This window comes from Nematostella vectensis, chromosome 2 (assembly GCF_932526225.1).
Source record: "Nematostella vectensis chromosome 2, jaNemVect1.1, whole genome shotgun sequence".
Taxonomy (NCBI): domain Eukaryota; kingdom Metazoa; phylum Cnidaria; class Anthozoa; order Actiniaria; family Edwardsiidae; genus Nematostella; species Nematostella vectensis.
In genome coordinates this window covers 8,364,571-8,387,089 of record NC_064035.1, presented here as the reverse complement: position 1 = coordinate 8,387,089, position 22,519 = coordinate 8,364,571, and the positions used below count along the sequence as shown (strand labels likewise).

General features: G+C 38.1%; 2 protein-coding genes across 2 annotated transcripts; both read left to right on the top strand.

The window, feature by feature from the left end:
• The first annotated feature begins 12,310 nt into the window (after positions 1-12,310).
• On the top strand, positions 12,311-17,475 carry LOC5500764. Its single transcript, XM_032369154.1, has 2 exons — positions 12,311-12,505; positions 16,425-17,475. The coding sequence occupies exons 1-2, from the start codon at positions 12,390-12,392 to the stop codon at positions 17,176-17,178; spliced, it is 870 nt and encodes a 289-aa protein (XP_032225045.1). The 5' UTR covers positions 12,311-12,389; the 3' UTR covers positions 17,179-17,475.
• Positions 17,476-18,507: 1,032 nt separating this feature from the next.
• On the top strand, positions 18,508-22,519 carry LOC5500760 (BTB and MATH domain-containing protein 36). Its single transcript, XM_001622101.3, has 2 exons — positions 18,508-18,635; positions 21,024-22,519. Exon 2 carries the CDS (start codon positions 21,026-21,028, stop codon positions 21,803-21,805), a length of 780 nt encoding a protein of 259 aa, XP_001622151.1. The 5' UTR covers positions 18,508-18,635; positions 21,024-21,025; the 3' UTR covers positions 21,806-22,519.

The following is a 22,519-nucleotide window of genomic DNA, read 5'->3' as shown; positions in this document are numbered from 1 at the left end:
CGGGGACCTGGAATCCACCCCTTATACAGACTACACTTGCTACTGGCTGCAACATTTATTTATTTGGTTTTGGCTTTACAACAGGTACTGCCCAAATTTCTGTGAAATCAGAATGCCGAGATACAGAATCACATGGTACCGTCCTTGCAAGCTATGTAACGAAGATGTATAAACTCGACTTCATTCGGTCCATTCCTTAGATCAGCGTTCTTGATATGTCGACTAGGGAACACCAACTTCGGCACCGTAGCCATATTTTGAACTTCGGTATTCCGATATCCACACGGCATGATCCTCTTGTACTCTTCTCTGAACATAGGGTTGAGTGCACCGTAAATAAAAGGGTTGATAACCGAGGAAGATGACCCAACACAGGAATAAAAGTAATAGGCTTCTCTTGGGAGAGAGAATTCGCCCTGCACAAAGTCAATGATATCAATGATCAAAACTGGTGTCCAACAACACAGGCAACCCACAACAGTCAAGAAAAGAGTCCTTGTGATATTGATGTCATGGATACTAGGGCCCCCTATACCCTTACTGTTCTGCTGAAAGCTGACTTGGTGGCTTCGAGCGAGTTTAAAAATTTTATAATAAACACGATTATAACAAATATCGGGATAGAAACTATAACGTACCCATACAATGAACTTGCTTTGACTTTGTGTCTCATAAAGCAAATGCATTTTCCAGGGTTGAAGATATACCTCTCTCCTGAAGACAAATACTGGATTGGTGTTATGGTAGCAAACACCCATGCCCCTAAAATGAGAAGAATTGTACGCTTTGTGGTGAACAGCCGATGGTAATACTTTGTGCCCACCACACGAAAGTACCGATTCAGAGCAGTGATAGCCATTAGCAGTAAAGAGGCAGTACCGAGATATATGATGCAGAATCCGTGTAACTGGCAGACGATTTCAGGGAACGGCCACTTCCCTAGTACAATAGCAGGGCTTGAAAACACTGCAAAGCTAGTCAGAAGAAAGATATCCGAGATAGCTAATGCTCCAATGAATAAGTAGATCATTTTTCCTTCCTTTCTCTTTTTGTTTACGATGAACAACACGAGAAAGTTACCAATAAGTCCAACTGCATAAAGTGCGATAAACACCAAAGTCTCGATGACCTTGCGCGCCGTCCCCCTGGAAGAAAGCTGGTCTTGTAGACGATTCAAACCTGTCTCAATAGAGGACTGATTCATGTCTGCTTCGAGTAAAAGATCTTTCACAGAGAAATAAAAACCACAAGGGACTTATGTGCAGACGTGGAAAACCTGTCTAAATGATCGCTTTTTATACCGTTTAATGTAGGCCAGGTGGATGATTAACCCCTCTAAAATCGACATATCTACTAGTTTTTTTTAGTTTTTAATTATGATATAATTGCGTTAGCCCGGCGGATGCTCAAATAATTGTTCGGCATTTCGATTAGTTTGTCGCGAAGTATTCACTAGATAAACGCATGCTTGACGCCACTAAAGTCAGAATGTCCAATTATTATGTCTTTTTATTTTTTAATTGCAACATGCATTAAGGCATGTTGTTCGCGAAGTATTTTCTAGAACATTCGTCTCGTGCCCATGCTTGCTCCATCTACCTGAACCACCTTCCCCGGCATAAAAAAAACCAAAGACTTCCAGACTAGTTTCAACCCTAAATAGAGACAGGTTCCTTACACGCTCTCTCCCATATTTCACAGATATCCTTCAATGCAATTCGTCAATTTCCATACTAGATATATTTAGGAACTGCCTAAACCGGAGCCTCACACTTATCGTTCTTTTCTATCTATGAAGTACAACAATTGTGGGTTGGATATCCAAGAGTTGTATATAATTATATCGTATACTGTATGTAAAGCTATGTTGTTTGTTAATGCTTATCATTCATTTATGAGATATATTATTTCAAAACAATGATTACGACAACAAACAAAAAGCTTTTAGGGTTCTTTTTAGAAGTTTTTGTTCGAGCATGTGTGCTGAATGATGACTTATTGCTTTCTAAAAAGTAAGTTATAAATATAATTTGTAAGCTACTTTTATTTATTTTTTCACGGGAATGAACCACACTTTATTTTAATACCTAATTAAGCATAACGGACTTATCGACCGCTTGAAAGATTTGTTATAAAACCATTGACTCAAAGTGGACACATTCTGATATTATCAACTTTTATTAAAGAAGACCATAATGTATACATACTACTTATATAAATTGTATCCTTGCTATTCCAAAAAAGCACGTCCACCACTACTCTCTGATGCTTCTCGTAAATTTTCCATGCTCTCTGATGCTTCTCGTAAATTTACTATGCTCTCTGATGCTTCTCGTAAATTTACCATGCTCTCTGATGCTTCTCGTAAATTTACCATGCTTACTGATGATCTCCATAAATTTACCATACTCTCTGATGATCTCCATAAATTTACCATACTCTCTGATGCTCTCCGTAAATTTACCATACTCTCTGATGATCTCCATAAATTTACCATACTCTCTGATGATCTCCATAAATTTACCATGCTCTCTGATGATCTCCATAAATTTACCATACTCTCTGATGATCTCCATAAATTTACCATGCTCTCTGATGCTTCTCGTAAATTTACCATACTCTCTGATGATCTCCATAAATTTACTATACTCTCTGATTCTCTCCGTAAATTTTCCATGCTCTGTGATGCTCTCCGTAAATTTTCCATGCTCTCTGATGCTCTCCGTAACTTTACCATGCTCTCTGATGCTTCTCGTTAATTTACCATACTCTCTGATGCTCTCTGTACATTTACCATGCTCTCTGATGCTTCTCGTAAATTTATCATGCTCTCTGATGCTTCTCGTAAACTTACAATGCTCTCTGATGCTCTTCTCGTAAACTTAAAATGCTCTCTGATGCTCTGATGCTTCTCGTACCAACAGACTAAGGTAAATTTACAAAGAACATCAGAGCATGGTATATTTATATGAGGAGCATTCAATAAATTCACGAGGAGAGAAAGGAAGGAAACTTAAGGAAACTTACTGGAAGAATCAAAATTGTGACGCACTCCAAGCTGCTTATATCGCTGGGGAACGAACAACGCCGACGCGCTAAGCGTGATAATCGCCGGAGAACGACATAAATAAATTTTCTGGCTGATCCTTAAAGAACTGGATAAGTTACTTTTATGTTGTTAATTTGCGCCAAACTGCGCGCTACTTTGGCACCCAAAACGTTATGTGATCAAGGAATCCGTATCAAAATGAAAACGATGCAATCTCGTTCTCAGAGCCCACGTACCTTTGTGTCACAAGGTAACGTGGGCCCTTGGATCGAGATTGAAAACGATGGCGTCATACGCAGGCGCGTCTGCTGCTTTAAGCATGCGCATATCATATAAATGACGTTTCCCCGTGCCTTTCAGCGTTTTCAAACGTTTGAATCCGTGGTTAGTGTGGACAGCTGGATCCAGGCGAACACGCTGCGAAAACGATAGTGTGGACGCGAATCAAGTTCCAGCCACATTCGGATTCTTTTCAATGGATGTTTTTTTAGGCTGTGCATATAGTTTTTAATGTGGTGTTTATCTTTTTTGTCAACATAAAATCAATATTCAAGTGTAATAAATTGTGAGAGCGGAAGTGCCCGTTTCGATGTGAACACGTGTGCACTGAGAAATCTTACCTATGTCTGTCTATGTGACTGTCTTTCCAGGAAAAAATGGCCATTTTTGATAGAGCAATGTACCAGATGCGACTTTTAAGGCCTCAATTTGTCGGTTTAACGATCGTGCTAAATGATGGATGCGGGCTATATTTGAGAAAATTTGTCAAATGTTCTATTTTAACTGGATTAAGCCAAAATTAAAATAATATTGAGAGCATATACACTTGAAAAATCTGTTAACTCAGGCTACTCTCTGCGCCGTTTTAAATATCAAGGTCCCTATTGTTTCATATGTTTACTCCTACTTATTATTTTAATAACCAAAAACCAAATACAAAAACCAAATTTTTGTATAACTAATGTAAGTAAACCAGTAAGACCAAAAGAATACAAGGAAGCAGAACCACGCCAAAGTGGCAGCACTTCGAGTGAATTTTTAACACATCTAGGCATTTAGACTACAGGCGATATTAATATCGCGTGACATAAAAAGTAAAATGTTACTATTACCTAATCGCGATAGCCACGCGCGCGACAGAAACTGACATCACGCAGGTTCAACTCGGTAACGCAACATTAAATGTCTTTATTGCCTTGCTCAATCAGTAACACAACGATTTCTACACAAGTCATAAATTGGAATTGCATGGACGCCAACGCCGTTTCAGGATCTGAAGATAAGGTATTTCCTCTTTAAAAAAATTTTGGTAAAATTCAATTAAAATCGAATATCAATGCCCTTATTTCTCCTTTTTGAATAACAAGACCTTTAAAAAGTTCTTTCAGTTGCAGGATGAGGGCATGTTGAGGGCATTTTAGAAAAGAAAGAAGGGCAATATAAAGTCGAAAGAGGCAGAGCTCCTGAAATTGTGTTCTATCTACTATGCATTTTTAAAGGTAAACTTTAATAACTATTTTATATAATGAAATTAAATTTGATCTCTTTTTATTTACAGGTATAAATCAGCAGTCGAAGCGCTACCGAAGTCGCTTCGGAAACGTCGAGCTCCGAAGAGTTTGTGAACAACAGCGTTTTATCACAAAATATAGAAAATTAGATTTTTACTCGAAGTTGTACAGATAATGACAATTTACCGAAAAAATTATCGCTCGAGAGTGCGATATTATTTACATTTAACCCAACGAAAACCCGTCGTATGGCAATAAAACTTGGTATAGTTTGTTTTTAAGTCCTAAACTACTGATATATTGGTATAAACCCGAAAATTAAGAGTTTGATGCTAGGGGCACTTTAAAATGTCCTAAAAATAAGAACGGCACAGCCTCAACTGAAAATTAGACGTTCTTATATAAAAAAAGAGTGTACTTACTACTTGCATTTCGTTAGTTTGGCCTCAAGCTTGAGTTAATTTCGTTGAGTTGAATTCATCTACTTTTGAACACAAGTTTGCCAACTAACATTCACTTGTGACTTGTTTAGTCATCCAAGGCGCTTTCTCGCAAATACATTAACTTTTTATTCTCGAAATTAATACCCAGTATTTTTATTTTTGTCTACTCAATTTTATTTTAACGATTTCCTAAAAATCGTATTGAACTGCTATCATAGAGCACGTGCGTCTTTTCTGTAGACCAAATAATATTTGTATTTGGTAAGCATTGATGTCAATTTTTTAAAACTAATTTAGAATTAAACGCCTCGAGCGTAAAGGCAATAATATTTTCTTCTTCTTTCTAGAAAATGATTTTATTAAAGAAAAATTGCTGAGTCACCCGAAGGGAGTCCGAGTCGGAAAAGTGTTTTACAACAGCTTTTTTTGGCGAAAATTACTGGAACAGGTGTCAGCTACCCATATTCCGATCAAAAATGCCAGCTATTGGTGATGTGATGGTCAGTGAGAAAAGAAAGGATGGAAAATGAAACCTTTTCTTATTCAAGACCTTTCCACAGTGTATGCAATCAATAAAGTAAAGGCTTGTTAGTGAATTGTCAGCTAACTGCCCGCCTAGCACCTTTCAAACTTGCATGAGCAGCCCTCTCTCTCCATTTAACCGTTAAAAGACGCCTGGTGACTTAATCAAAATTTAGATATTAACATCCAAAATGATGTCATGCCTAAATTAATATCATTTCATAAATGATAGCGGATTTATAGCGTTTCAAAGCTTCCTAGACCTTTACAGATCTGCCATGTCATGAGTTTTCCTTGGGTTACGGTTTGCTCACCAATCCAGTATATTATACAAGAGTATTATTGGACGTCCACTTGATTGAAAGAATAATCCTTAAGTGGCCTCGCAAAACTTAAAGAACTGTTTAAAGTTAAATAGCCTTTGAATGGTTTTGATATGTTGGTGAGATATATGTTTATATATTGGTGAGATATATGTTTGTGTATATGTTTCTATAAAATAATATTTTTTTCCAATAACTATTTAAGGAATGACTTTTGAATCTTAAAAAGACTGACATGCTAATAAATGTTTCATTGAAAGAAATGGTCCCAAAAGCAAAAAAAAAAATCATACCTCACTTCGATCAGTAGGTTTCAACCGGAGAAGGATAGGAAAAAAAATGATAACTATTGTGTGAAGTATGAAGTATAGTATAGGGTAACTGGTTAAAGGACCTCATACATTATACACATAAGAACCCTGGGAAGTCTCTTCCATTTGAACTTTTAAATGTCCATACACCATCACTCTCATTCACTGTAACTAACCTAAGCAGGATACGCAAACAAGGGTTCTTTCCTACACTCTCTTCGGTATGCTGTTCTCTGCAATGCTGACCGACGCGTTCAGAAACTGTGATGATGTCGATGGCATTGATTGTGGGTGGGCAACAAACAACGTTTAACATCAGGCCCGTACCCAAGGGGGGGGGGGAAGCATATCAAGAAAATTTAGCCAAAACTTGACGTTTTTCCCAGACGCGGTCACTTCCATATAAGGAAACTAATATATCCTTTATTTGGAAAACCTGCATGATTCTTGTCATTTTTTAAGGCTGCCGTACCGCAGGTGCTTCGCAAACTTTATAAATTTTATTCAAAAGAAAAGAAAAACAGTGAAAAACAGTGACATCTTTAGTCAATGGAGAAAGCCTCTGAAAAGCAACTAAAATTGCCCGGTACCAGACACCTAAACCGACGTTTTCTTAATATGTGCAGGGAGTGCGAACGCTAATTATTCCTTATTTGGAAAAACTGCATGATTCTTGTCATTTTTAATGTTGCTGTACCTCAGGTGCTTCGTAAACTTTATGACTTCTAATCAGAAGAGACAAACAGTGACTGTGACAATCTTTAGTCAATAGATAAAGTTTCTGAAAAAAAAACTAAGATTCCTCGGTACCAGAACCCCAAAACGACAACGTTTTCTTCATATGAAAAAATCTTTATTTTTTTTTGCGGGTGGTCAGATTTTTAACAGAGAACTCCCTCCACACCCCCCCCCCCCCCCTCCCCCACGGATAAATTAGGTCCACTTTTTCGGATTTAGTACCTCTCCCCCCCCCCTCCCGCCAAACAGGGGTACGGGCCTGAACATGCTTAAAACGTTGATTGGTTGGGAAGCCTGTGATTTAGTCTGATATTTGACAAATTAGTCAACAAAACAGAGGAGTCTCACATTTTGTTTTTGTACTATGGTCGTTTTTTTCCAAACTCCGTTAACTCCAATGATTCCGCAATCGGGTGGGATTTTACCTAGCATTGCAATAAACTCCAAATCTAAGGATGTTTCTTTCATAAGAATTTGAAGGAATGCGAAAGATTGCGTAAAAAAATGATTGTAGGTAGCGGTTTGAGAATAAGCGTGATTTTTTGGGAAAGCAGTCCTTTTGAATTGACGCGGGCCACCTTAACAATGGTCCAATGCGGTTTATTTTTCCAGTTTACCTTTTGACTTCATTTGCTTGTTTGATATGATGTGCGAAAGGCACCCCACAGAAAAATGACTGTATCATTTCCGTGTAATATCGACCCATCCGAGAGAATTTCATCGTCATTAGCGGTGTTCAAAGACGCAGTCTATATGAGCACCGAATTAAGTCTTGCATCAGCTTTTTGCTACTATTAACAAGATCTTCAACGACGAGGCCGTCGCTTATACCCGTTTATCGAACGAAAAGGCTCACCAAAATACTGTTAAAAAAAGTAAGCAAAAACAAGAAAAGGACGAAGAAACGAGAAAAAAGAAGATAAAGGTCGAAGAATAGGAGAAGGCGTAGGAGATGGTAAGAGTTCAAATACAACTTTTTCATCCTTCAATGAAATATAGGAACACTTGGCAAACTCGAGATTTGTTACAATCAGTAGAAACTTTGATAGCTATTAAAAACGCATAACAGAATTAAATGAGATTTCCTTCATAAGATATTTTCTTCTTAATCAAAAAAGTGGAAATTTTTTGTTTTAAATTTATATTAGCATTAAAAAATAATTTGAAAGCCCTTAATGTGGCCAGGGGTTCGAGCTTGACTGAGCTTTCCATGACATATGTGCTTTGAGCGAATTTTTTCCTGGTTGCGCTTTTCCTGTTTTTGGAATGCATCTGTTCTCTTATGAATTTTTCCTTTTTGACAGGGAATAAAGATTCCCTCATATAAGCTAACCAGGTTTTCCGTATTGCAAGATGCGACATCTGACATTAGGCGAATAAAAAAAGATTGCTTCATCTTGTTTTATTATTCAGATATCACAGTTAAATTTAAAAGAGTAAATTAAAACTAAAAAGCTGTTTAAGATATACATAAACTTAGGCAACGGTGCTGGTATACAACTGAAAAAATATATAAAAATAGAAAACAACAGTGTCAGTGGTGGGTAAGGAGGGGTTCAGGGCATCTATTATAGCTATTGCCAGTTACAGCGGTTCTGAGTATTCTGGAAAGTTTGGGACGTCTCAAACGCGAAATGGCTTTTTGACTGCCGTTAAGTTACCGACCTTTTTTTCATATCGTATGTCAACGCCGAACAAATACGGAAACTTTCGCCAGTTTGAAAGATGGAGCTCTCAGTAAGGCAGCTCTCTTCGCTGGCGAGTTGTTTTTATTTATTTATCGCGACACCATTCTCCATAAGATATTTCTTATCAGTGGGAAAGAAGTATGTTTATAAGGTGCTCGGATTTTTAGAGCTACCACAGCCAAATTAAGAACGGCGCGAAAGGAAGGAGGCAACCACGAGTTATCAATTTTGAGACACGTCAAAAGCATTTTTGGACACATTATAGACCTTCAACAAGTCAATTGGCTCCTGCAATAAGTGCTCGAGGAAGAGAAATGCGTTGCGATATTTTTCTCGCCTTTATTTAAAAATCTTTCATTACAAAATGTTATTTCTAACTTTGAGATGTTTCTGCAACTCATTCCTCTGTTTCTATCCTAGCGATCGTCCTCATCGCGGTAAGAATATATATATGAGCTTACATATTTTCTTTTATAAATTCTTGACTATTTTGTTACTTAGACGATCGGGTTAAATTTCGGAAATTTGAGTGACGGCAGTCAAAAAGCCATTTTGCGTTCAAGAACTTCGTCCAGAAGTTTCCAGAATACTCAGAACCCCGGTAATTCCAATGCCAACACAATTCTTTGCAATTTTTCTTACAGGTGAATTCCACAGGTTTCCCAACAATGGCTGCAAATATGACGTGCATACGTTCATACGTCATTAACCCCATGGATAGCGCCAGCCAACACATAATGACAGTGATCAGTTATTCCATCGCCATTCTGGCCGCAGCCAGCAACGCTTTTATTATTTACCTTATGCTGAGAGCGAAGAAGCCAAGAGTGTTAAAAGCTTTCTACAGATCGCACGCTTCACTATTCACACTCAGTCTCTCCTTCTCTGATGTTCTTACAGGCACGATATCGATTCCACTTCAAAACGCCGCCAGGATCATGAACATTCATTCGAGCATTGTCTGCCAAACGCACGGTATTCTGATACTTTTGTTTCCAACAATAACTGTCCTAAACCTAATGGTCATCTCAATAGAGAAATATCTAGCGATTTTCTACCCTTTTTACTTGCCCAGTACTCGTGCTGTCCGGGGACTGATTGCTTCTATGTGGTTACTTGGAGCAGCGATCACCACAGCCTACAATATAAACACAAGAAATATATTTCCAGTCATTGTCAATGAAGATAGCTATACCTTAGTTTGTGCACCCGACAGTAGTTTACCAACTTACAGCGCTACTGTCTTTGCTTTTCTTATTCTCGTATTTATTCTGCCAATTGTTGCACAAATTATTTTTGCTTTAAAAATAAGACGACATCTAAAACAGCGACACCGTTGGAGACCCAGTAGACAAGCCCTAACGTTAAACAAGTTTTTATGGCTCTCAGTAGTTGCTTTTACCGTTCCATGCATTCCATGGCTCCTATACTTGATGATAAACATTATCTTTCAGCTTAAACTTGACTATGAACACGACACACTTGCTCGTTATTGTACATTTCTGAGTTTACTAAGCAACGCGCTCATTAATCCAGTTATATACTTCTTTCACTCTACAAGACAGTTTCGACAGGTGCTGTGCAATAAAAGGTCCCCTAGGTGTGCTGTTATCCCTAGGGGTAACGGGGGTGCTTTTGCTTTTCAAGCTGCCGGTGGCGATGTAGCCGCTGTTAATGTTGGGGGTTTTGGTGATAGGGTTATTGGTTGTACTGGTGATGTTGCGGCTATTTGTATTGGTGGTATTGGTGATGGTGCTATTGGTGGTGGTGGTGATGGTGCTATTGGTGGTGGTGGTGATGGTGCTATTGGTTCTGCTATTGGTGATGGTGTTAATAGTGATGATGGTGCTATTGGTTGTGATGGTGGTGGTGGTGCTAATGTTGGTGGTGATATTGGTGGTAATAATGGTGCTATTGGTGGTGATAATGATGATGGTGCTATTGGTGGTGATGATGGTGCTACTGTTGATGGTGATGATGGTGCTATTGGTGGTGGTGCTATTGGTGATGGTGGTGATAATGGTGGTGGTGATGATGGTGGTGATGATGGTGCTGGTAATAGTGATGGTGGTGGTGGTAATGATAATGGTGGTGGTGGTGGTAATGATGGTGGTGGTGATAGCGGTGGTGGTGATGATGGTGGTGATGATGGTGCTGGTAATAGTGATGGTGATGGTGGTGGTGGTGGTAATGATAATGGTGGTGGTGGTGGTGGTAATGATGGTGGTGGTGACAGCAGTGCTATTAGTGTTGTTGATGGTGGCGCTGTTGGTGGTGGTGGTGATGGCAATGGTGGTGGTGGTTGTGATGCTTGTGATTGTGGAAAAAGCATACAAAATCTTCTGGTGCCAAAAAGTTGAAAATCTCCTTGCAGCAATCGGGCTGGGCCACCTCTGGGCGGAGGCCTTCGCGCAGCCCGAATAATATACCGGAACTAATCAAACAACGACTTAAAGACATCGAATTGTAAATATGGCAAAGCGAAATTAACAACGACGACAAAAGACGCCTGGGACAAAAATGGAAGACTTCACACATGTGAAGACTATTTATGGCAGGTAGCTAACATGAATCATCGCATATCGATGACAAAAGTACGCCTGAGTAACCAAAAACTTGAAATCGAGGCAGATGTTTCATTAGTACCTAGTATTGAACTTTTAACGCACGCTTGTAAGTTGTTTCTATTCTATTTTAATCACTAATACTTAGGAGCGTACCCAGGTTTGGCTTTGGGGGTGTGGGGAGGATATAAGGGTTGCGCAGTCATAGGTATCATATGGAAAAAAGAGCTCCCGTGCACGCGCCTCATGTTATTTTAAAGTTTTTCTGCTAGATTTTACTTTTTATTCTTCGCCAAGAGTTGTATGTTTCTTTAAGTCAAGTGTTTCATATAACATTCAGAAACACATACTCTTTCGGCGGGCTTCAAACTCGCTAAATAATCAGCATTCTATACGAAAAATTAAATAAAGGAAGACTAAAACATGTTATTTCAGACTCTGTTGTGTTATTTGTTAAGATGAATATTTTTTTCATCTTCATCGATTTCCCCTATGCATTTTTATAGAAAAACTGACAGTATTCTTAGGCTGACGTGACTGTTTGTTCTATCGAATGTGCTTCAATGCCACCATAACCATTTCTGCTGCTTTTGATACCACTTTTTCCCGGTGCCTGCAAACATCTATAAGCACAGCACTCAATTATGCCCAAGACTAAATGATGTCCTAGGACTCGCTTCCAATATGCTGTTTAGCTGTCGAGCTGTATTTTTGATGGAAAATCAAAACATCAGCTTTTGCTAGCTTTAGCACAGCGACGAGGGATTACAAATGGGACCACAAAGCACCGTTGGAAAGCGTGGATACCGCTGACTAGGTACAGCGGTGTTTCACTTTGACGGACTGCAAAAAAAAACTCAAAAATATAGAAAAATGCATCTGCTTGTGGCCTGTTTTGTAAATTAAGCTTAAAAATAGGTGTCAATAGGCTGAAAACGTTGTTATGGATGTTCGCGAGTATGAAGAGATTATTAGACTCTGAATTTTTAGAATTTACTTGTTCTTAGCATGTTTTTTTTTTTAGAATTTAGCGGCAATGCAGGCTGACATTCATTTAAAAAAGGACTTTAAAAAAGAAAAAAAGGGTATTGTCATAATTTCCAATACGCAACCTGCCATCTTGATATGACGAGTTGTGTCACGCAATACATATAACGCACATCATGTAATAAACCTGGTGGGTGTCACGGTGTCGGAGTGAGGTCTCTTTCATCTCTTGTCCACCCGAGTTTCGTGCACGATGCAAGCGAGTCCCGGGGTAGGCTTGCCTCACGAGCAGGAAGAGGATGTCCCGGATTATGGGAAGGTGTTCAAGGAGTCTTTTAAGGTGTTTAAGGAGCAAGGACCGAAGGACAGGTGAGAAGGGTGTTCGTTCCACAAGTGTTTTCTTGTTATTTCATACTTTCATGTACAAACAATCAAGCCTAAAAAGAACAAGCTTAAAATCTCTGATAACTCATTAAGAGAACGAGAAGGAAGGCTAGCCCAAAGAAGTTTGATTCGAAAGGATGTCTACGTTCTTTTTCCTCTGCGAATGCATAGCGCATAGAATTGAGAAAAAATCTGGCGTTTAGAGAGCGAGACCCTTTTGATAGAAATCTTAGCTTTTTTCGCGACTTACGCAGTGTTTATACAAGGTTATACATTTCTACGATTACTTAGGGTTTTGGTTATAGTAGAAGCATGGAAGTATTAACAGAGTTTGCTTTTAATCGATAATCGTTTAGCCTTGTTTTCCATCTGACCTCGGGGTCATTTCATATCGGGCGAAAATCATCAGAAATGGTAATGAGTTAGTATACCAATACTACAGGATAAACTAATCTAAAGCTACAAACATCGCTTTGGTGAAAATAGTCTGACTATTATTATATACTTGGATATAGTATACTGTCTTTATATTATTGTTACATAGTACACCCTATTCACTATTTTTTTATGTTTAGTTTTCAGTGGAGGCAGGGCCGTTCTTATTTCAGTGTATAAACATGATACTACCAACATGAATTATTAGAAAATTTTACTCATGATCAATAACAATGATATTTATGGTTGTCATTAAAAAAAACAATTAAAATGATTCTCCATTTTAGAACGTATAACACTAACTAAACTAGATATATTTAGGCACTGCCTAAAAGCGGAGCCCCAAAACTCGAATCGGGTATAATGAAATGATGTATAAATAAAAAGGTGAGGTCCCCAAAGGCCTGAAATGGATATAAAGAATAAGATAATCTGCACATTTATCTCTCTTACATAAGTCACTGGAAACCGTAGTCATATAAATAGAGGAGTTTACTAAGAAATTTATATTTTATTAATAGATTGAGATGTGGTAATAATTCATCATATCTAGCCCGCTTATGATAAAAAAAGGAAATCTCAGTTGAAGAGCTGCATGGGACAGTTACATCTAAGTTTTAAACTTTGCTTTATGTGAGATGATCCTTAAAACTGCCATGTTGAACCTAGAATATTGCATCTCATGACTTGATAATATCAGATAATATCACAAGATTTACGCATAGAAAGTCCATCTAATTACTGATATATATCAGATACTATAACTTTAGAACTGCTGTGTTGAACCTTGATTATTGCATCTCACGACTTGATAATATCAGATAATATCACATATAGACTCGTTCTACAAACGTGACAGTCAAAGTAGATTTTGCAGTCGACTATCTGATAATATCGAGGGGTCCAGCAGAGAGGACGAAGGCCGAATCTCTATAAATATCTAGTAGATTCTAATAAGATAATCTCCGATAATATCACAATATCGAGGGGTAAAGCAGATGGAAGGAGAGATGATATCGATATCGAACATTATCACTGATATCTGATATTTAAGATTAGGATATTATCATTGTTTGCCTCTAATTACATGCTATTAGATAATGGTTAGACCCCTTTCCTCTCTTCTCCTCGTCCCTCGATATTGTGATTTCATCGGAGATTATATTATTATCATCTACTAGATGTCTATTTAGATACCCTCCTTCCCTCTGCAGGAGGAGCAAAATTTTCCATGCCCCCCTTATGCTTCCCCTATATTTTCGGTGCCCCCCTCCCCTCCCCCAGGAAACCGAAGAAAGGAAGAAACGCAAACGACTATGTCAAGGTAACGCAAGCAAGAGATTAGGTGTAAGCTGGTCGGAAAGTGGAAGGAAAAAAATTCGTTGAAAACATTAATTCTGAAAAGGTGCGACTAAATCCATGTTAATGTTATATATGACGCAAAAGAAGCAAAAAGGCTTTTCCTTCTTCTCCTTGCCAAAAAAGCGAAGCATGCGAAAGAAAAGACATAGAGGAAGGCACCAAATCAGATATGTGTGAGCAAGGATGTTGATGACGAAAAATGAGTAGTTCTGGCATTAGAACGTTTTGTTAATAATTTTGAATATGGAACATAAGCACTTTTAAAATATCATATAGCGGAAACCATGAAAAAAAATGTATATAGGGTGTATACAGGTTTGCATTGCATAGATAACACGGGGCTTAAACGTGTCCTGGACTCCTGGATTATTAATGCCAAATAAATGCCGAGACTCGTTGAACCAAGAAGTCTGATTTGACACTTGGACAAATAATATAGAAAAGAGAACACCCAAAGAAATCAGTGACTTTTGACAGTTTGACGCCCCCCTTTAGACCTCGGAAATTTTTCTAGACCTCCCCCCCAGTATCCCCCCCCCCCACCCTCCGCTCGGAAAAATAAATGATGATAATATAATGGATTGGGGAGGGCAGTTCGTTAAAAGAATGTTTTGTTGTAAACATTAATTTCGTTTAGCTGTCAAATACTACTATGTAAGCCTTGAACACAAAAACTATTTTTTGAATGTGAAAGAAGATACTAAAAGCTTTAAATTAAGGTGCCTGAGTCTTTGTCAAAAAGGATTTAAACCAGGAAAAGCATGTTATCATTTAATCAAAATAACACTAGCAACCGGGCGCGTTGGTTAAATAGACGTTTGCCGTAAAATAAATTTCAAATAATTTAATGTGCCATTTATTTTTTAATATTCACATTATACAGAATTTGCCTCTGTTATTTAGTGTGCCAAGTTTAAATCTGATTTGATCTAACACAGGAAATACAGGGAACAGAACAGGTATATTCAGTTGTACGAATTCTTTTGACAATCTTTCGGCTGTCGGCGAACAAAACTAACGAAAGCTTTTCGAAGATAAAAACATATATATTCACCTCAATCACATTTCACCATGCTAGGTTCAAGAGAGTCCATATTCATTAACCTATAAGTACTACTTCATCTCGACAAGTCCCTCTAAAGAAATTAAAAAATGTTTTTTCTGTACGCGCGCGGTCTTACTTTGGCGCTATTCAATTTTCGACCAATCAGAGAGCGAAGCACGGACAAACACGGGAAAAATCCACAGGTATCCCATCGTGACCACGGAAACTTTATCGTTAGCTATACCACTTTTCTATGACTATGGGGCTCCGCAGGTGCTCCGCAATAATATCTTGCAGTTATCGGCTTCGGCATGTTCTTAGAATTTGTTGCAATCTCAGGGTGGACGTTTTTTTATATAACAAAAAGAGTGTAGCCACATTTCCCTCGAAACAAAAAGCCCTGATTCTGAATATATTATATATGTACAGGGGCTCATAAGTAGGGGCAATCATCTCTTATATATTATTGTCACGGCGTTTCCCAGGATCAGGCTATTTTGAGACGCGCGCGAACATTGACGTTGGTGCAAGCGCGCGAGTGACGTGAGGCTGCACACGCAAATTGCAGTTATTTTTATCCATCATCCGTCGGTTTTGTTTGTTAACCAAAATAATTGCAAGCTAGAATTTAAAGTCGTAGGTAGGGTTGGATTAATATCAAAGAAGAGAGCAACAAAAAGTCAAAGTACCGAAGAGAGAACATAGCTTTTTGCCTGAGACTGCGCGTGCAGTTGAGCTCAGCCAAAACGTCAACACAAAGGTAGAATCTGATTGGCTCATCCGCGCGTCTAAAAATAGCCTGATCCTAGGAAACGCCGTGACACTTATATAATTAGAGACTTGAATTTTTTAAACAACTGAAAAAAAATCGTTCTTATACAAAAAAATAGTGTAAAAGAAAAATAATGCCTTTTGTGGAAGACAGTTTATGGCTAATATGACATTGCCTACTAGCCGGCTCTCCGGAGATTCGGGATTCCTGTGGAATCTCCGGAGAGCCGGCTTGCAGGCTACTTATGCCGTGATACTTGTTATTTATACTATTTCTTTTTTTATTCACAGTGCACCACAAACCTGCAATCTCGACTTCTCCAAGCAATGGAAGCGATCAGATGCGGTGCTGACGGTAGATAACAACCAAAAATTCCACGTGCACACAGCCACACTTGCGAGAGTGTCACCCGTCTTTGAGGAGCTCCTTACACCGGAAAACCTTGCCAAATACCCCAACAAGGAGCTCTATCTGCCTGGTAAAAACGCGGACGAGTTTCGTGAGTTCCTCAAAGTTCTCTACTCGGCAGAGCCAGTTCGTGAGTACAAAATCCACTTTCTCCTCCCCCTTGCGCACGAGTTCAAGACACTTGTGGTGCTAAAGAGATGCGAGGAAAGCTTAATGCCGAAAGTCAAGAACGAGACCTTAGCGTTTAAGTACCTCAGCATCGCTCAAATGTACGGCTTAGAAATGCTAAGGCGCTGCTGTGTGAAGATACTTAAGTATAAGAGTCTCCCGGATCTGCGAGCGAACCGAATGTACCGCGAGATTGCACCCAAAAGTGGCTGGGATATAACCGAGGGGAGGGTGGAAATACTGGAAAGCGAGCTGGGGCAGGTTCAGACCAAGTTGTCGACAATCTGCGAGCAGTTGATCACCGAGCTGTTTGGAGAGTTGTACACGAAGCAGTCGGGCGGCCGTCCACCTCCGATGAATGCCACAATGGCTAACAAACTGTGCTTCGTCAAGGATTCCGGAATAAAGAGTCCGGAGATAAGGATAATTTCGGAAGCATTAGAAAAACTTGAGAAACTGTATTCATGAGGATAGCTCGCACGAAAAACAAAAAAAGGCTACATCTGCATTGCAGAAAAAGAAACTTTGAAAAACGAAACATTTTTTTTAGGGAATAATGATTGCACAAAATTTTCTTGCAAATCACATGAACACCATTCAAATTGTTATATCGAATTCTTCAAAGACATATAAGTATCTTTGAATGATCTGTTGAAATCCTGAAAGGATTTCGAAATGTCATTTTTGTGCATGCTCTCGATAGAATTACTGTCCAGAAATACACCAGAAATATCCATATAGCAAATAAAGTTTTGTTATGCTGAATTGTTCATGGTTCATGGGAAACGTATATAAATGGCTGAAAATCCTGGTCTCTGAAAGCCGTGTGAACGTTAAAGTTCATAAGACCTTTCACTTCTTGTATCGATCTAGCAAACAGAAAGCATAGATAAACATTTCAAATTATGAACAGGGAATTGAATTTGATTGAAATTTGAATTTGAATTTTATACAGATCTTTGAAAATTTTCCTGGCCGCGCGAAAGGAGATTGAATCGAGTAAATGATTCCAAGTTTTGGCGGGAAAATCTAAAACAACGTATTTTTGAATCCGGTAAAATTCAGAGACGGTATTTTGGATAAAACCCCTGCTACGGCCCTGCCTAAAGCCAAGCAAATCAATCCAGGTAAAACAGGCAATACTAACTATGAACAGACCTAAAATAGCAGTTTATGGTATTAGAAAAGACAGCCAGCAATGATAAATAATTGTACAAAAAAAATGGGAAGGCTGGAATTTTTGTTTGGAACCATGTCGCTTAGTTGATTCAAAATTTTCCATACAATACGAAGACAATAACGCGTATTTGAGAGCGCCGCTGAGGGTCTAGGTGGTCGGGTTACTTATTCATTTACCAGGTGACGTCGTTTGGAAGATCACAAGCGCGTAGGGACAGAGCACGCTGCGAGAGCGAAACCAAGGCAAATACATATAGTCAAAGTAGGAATAGGTGCTTATTCAACACTAACAAGACATTAGACTTCATTTCGGAAACATTTAAAAGAAAAAGTCGACAACAACGCAGATTTATGTTTTTTTAGAACGATATTTCGGCAGGCCAATACCTGAACCTGAAGAAGGCAGGTATTGGCCTGCCGAAATATCGTTCTAAAAAAACATAAATCTGCGTTGTTGTCGACTTTTTCTTTTAAAGGTTTTATTAATTAATCAACTGTCGACGCAGACCACAAGGTCCGACGCACACCAGCAGATAGAGGCTGTCCGGTGGTTTCTTCCTACGTTTTTGTAAATTCATTTCGGAGTCAAATTATCCTAAAGCCCGTGGTTAGGCGGTTTACATATCAACTGACCACCAAGGACAGGCGGCTCAGATGGGTGTTTGTTCTACCGATTGTGGTTTTGTGAATCTGTAGTTTGTGTATTTCCTCTTTATGAGTGACAAGACTGTTGCTTCGAATTGCTGGTAAGTAATAAGTGGCAGCGAATTGTTCAGTGCAACTTTCAGATTCTTAATAGTCTAAGAATCGCTTGGCTTTCTGGCTCGGGTATGAGTTATGTTATGATCAGACATGAACTTTATCAATCGCTCGACTGCTTCTTATTATAACTATCTCCTCAATTGCTTACCGTATTTTTATTCTATTCATTGTTGTGAAAATTGGCCATAGCTATTTGCTTGAAGTCTTAACATAGCATCATCTGTTTTTATTTTCTCTTCACTATACTTTCTTTGTAGTTGTTGGGATATGACGTGATAGTAGAAGTTACCCCCCAAATCATGCCTTTCCTAAAGTCCTTGACTAAGGCTTGCCAGTCTGGCAAATGCATGTTATTCCAGTTGCATCGATAATTTGTACAAATTATACACCTATTTCAAAAAGGGTTGCACTTCGCGGATGTTTAAGATATGGCGGGAGATTTAAGATATGGTAGCCGTCAACATTTGCCCCAAAGTTCTTTCAGCTAACAAAAACGCTCAGATTGACACCTATAGATTTATGGAACTTGGAGATTTGGTTTTTACTGGGATCCTGGAAAGACTGGGAAGACCGATGAAGCTGTGGCGTAATTTCTTTTGATTTGTTTTGTCCTAGAAGATGAAAATAATATTAAACCATGTTTTTAAACAAAAGAAGGACTGACTGTTTGTTAGCCTTTTTGAGAGATAACGATTATAATTGATTATTTTAGTGTTGACAAGAGAAGCCATTTACGTGTATGTAAATGCACGATTCTCAAAGTGTTGTTTGTCGTAAGTAAAAACTAAAAACAAAACCAGATTCATCCAAAAACATCAGCATATCTGGGTCAAACATAAGGATGTTTGCCCAGTAATCAGCCCTCAGTTCTTCTCGTCTTTGTAGAGCTACGTATCTGTCTAATCCAAAATTTGATAGAATTGATTAAAATATTTTGCAAGTTAACTCCAAATGACTAAAATTACAGATACCTTGTACACTTTAAGTAGTAATGGATTGAGGATAAAGCAAATTCAGAGACTGTGCTTCTTTAGATGTTAGCTACTTTAGCTAAGGTCAAAGTTATTCTAAGATTGACTCCAGCACAATAGCTCTTCATGTTCCTGAAGATTCAAGTTCCCAACTCGTTTTACCATACTAAGTGTGTCCACTTGGACCCTCCCAAATAAAACCACACTTCATCAATAGAAAAGCCTATAAAAAATCTCATCCAAATAACCCGCTACCTAAGATATTGGAACTACAAAGCGGGCATTTTTAGCACTGTTTGGAACACAGTTCATTTCTCCCATGGTGCCCCTCTGGTTATGACACACACATCTGCGGTAACCATGATAAGTGCGATAAGTGCAGCCTTTTTTAAATTTGTGTATAACACAGGTTTGTTTCTGTGTTTAGATTGTAGATTATTGATTATAATGAACAAAAACATAACAATTTATGATGATATCTTCCTCAAGTGATGAGAACCTAATCCAGAACTCACCTGTAGTCGATATTTATAATTCATTTAAGAGACTCTATATATACTGCTATCACACAGTAATTGCATAGGAATTTATTCCATGCTCACTGCATTTTTTTGTCCTTGCTTACAGGATTTATTTTGTACTCAATGGATAAGTTTTTGTATTCCCGGATCATATTTACATTAATCTCACATATATTATCATTAATGCTTATCTAAGCTCTCAACTTCCAAGTGCCTTGCTTCAAATTTGATATTAAATAAGCCCCCTGCCCCCCCCCCCCCCCCAAAAAAAAAAAGAAAAAACATGTGAGTATTACCAAAAGCAAGTCTCTCTGCACAAGCAATATTTATTCTTTTTTTTTATTTTCAAACACTGAAAGACATGTATGTCCACTTGGCCCCAGTTGGTGCCATCTTGCATGCAACAAATTCAATTTATTCCCAGGAAAATAAAACAAGTATTCAAAGTATTCAGCTTTTGAGATTTAATAAGATTTCCAGATTTTAGAATATGGAGTTTTTCCTTTTTTTTTTCTTTGGCTTCAAAGAGGGTGTTTTAATATAGAAGAGGCTTTAATGAGAAAGGTTCCTATATCCAAATCTGCTTAGCAGTTTTTGATACAAGGCATTTGGCCCCAGCAAAAGTCTCAGGATACTACAAACTTAGTCGACATTATGCTTGTATTTTAATTGACAATTAATACATTTTATATTTCTAGATTTAATCAAAGCAAGAAGTACTCATCTTTTGTAAACACATTACTGTATATGTTTTATACTCCTTAGGTTAACGAGAGGGGACTAGATAGAAGCTTAGGGTTTTGTTGAAGGGGGTAGGCTTGAAATAAATCTTATACTTTGAGTTTTATATATGTGTCTCATATATGTCATTCTCTTAAAGAAATGCAAAAGAAAGGAAGTGAACCAGACTTCTCTGTTCCTTGGCATTTGAGCGATGCTGTTCTCGTTGTGGAGGAGAAACACTTCAATGTGCACAAAAGCACTTTATCAATGTGGTCTCCAGTCTTTGAAAAAATGTTCAGAGAGAGAAATGACCAAGAAATTTGTCTACCAGGGAAGAAATCAAAAGAGATAAAAGAAATGCTTCTGGTTATTTATCCTACATCAAAAAAAGTGACAGAAGAAAATTGTTATTATTTATTGACATTAGCTCAGGAGTATCAGATGGAACAGTTGACAGAGCGCTGTGAAAAATATTTGATACAAAGAGAAAAGACCCCATTCCAAGCCATTGATTTCCTTGTACTAGCACATGGATTTAAAATGTCAGAATTATGCAAGCAATGTATAGAAATTGCTAAGCACATTTCACTAAATGAGCTTCGCAAGCATGAGAAGTATTCCCTAGTTGAAGATGGCAATGGAAAGCAGCTTGCAGAAAGAAGGGTAGAGTTACTAGAAGGCAAAGTTGCTACCCTTGAACAAAAACCAAATTCAATCAGAAAGGAAATAAAGGAAACTTGTGAGTGGGCAATTCGTGAGATAAGCCGAGTTGTTTTTCACAAGAAGCATCAAGGGGATGGGAAACATTCACCACGCGCACTGGGAGATTGCCTCAGAGTTCTTGAGGAAGAGGCTTTACAAAGCCCAGAGATGAATTTGGTAGTACAGCTTTTACAACAGAGGTTAAGAAAAATCTATGAACCACAGCAAAGAATGTAGGTAATTTTTATGATCTTGAGCATTTTGTGAACTGCAAACAACAAACTGCATTATTGCTTCTATTAAACACACCTTGTTTATTGCCAAAATATAGCAATAACCAATTAGAGATGACCTCAAAGTTAATTGAATTTGATGGACAACAAGCTGTTTAATAGTTGCTGAAATTAATGCGGAACAGTTTGTTGAATACTCAACATTGCAGTAAGATATAAAACTTGCTAGGCCAGCCAGGCTTTAACAGGTGATTTAACTTAAGTAATGTATTACGTGCAATCGTATTAATATCTTAACAACAATGTAGTTGGCAGCTTAGTTGGATGAGTAATTGATAATGAGATAATTTGATAATGTAATATTTTAAGCAATACATTTTATATTCTTTGAATATATTTTGGCATGTAATATTTTAAGCAATACATTTTCCTTATATCAGGGGTGGATACGGGGGGATGGGGGTGGATGTGACCTACCAAGAACTGCTGGTAACCAGTTATAAGCCGTCTATCCGGCCATTATCCACCCCAAATTTTGAAATCCTGGATCCGCCCCTTTTATATTCTTTGAATATATTTTGGCATATATATTATATTTCAATGTGTGGCTTAAATAATATTAATGTTACTAAAAAATAAGGGGGATTTTACACATAGCATAGATATTCCCCATGTATGGCTAAAATGAATTTAAGAACAATTAAAGAAAGTAAAAGCC

What these genes read in the sequence shown, in the direction of transcription:
- LOC5500764 (XM_032369154.1), top strand. Translation starts at nt 12,390, where the DNA reads ATGCAAGCGAGTCCCGGGGTAGGCTTGCCTCACGAGCAGGAAGAGGAT. An exon ending in GAGCAAGGACCGAAGGACAG is followed by an intron (nt 12,506 to 16,424) that starts GTGAGAAGGGTG and finishes TTTTATTCACAG; the next exon opens with TGCACCACAAACCTGCAATC.
- LOC5500760 (XM_001622101.3), top strand. Translation starts at nt 21,026, where the DNA reads ATGCAAAAGAAAGGAAGTGAACCAGACTTCTCTGTTCCTTGGCATTTG.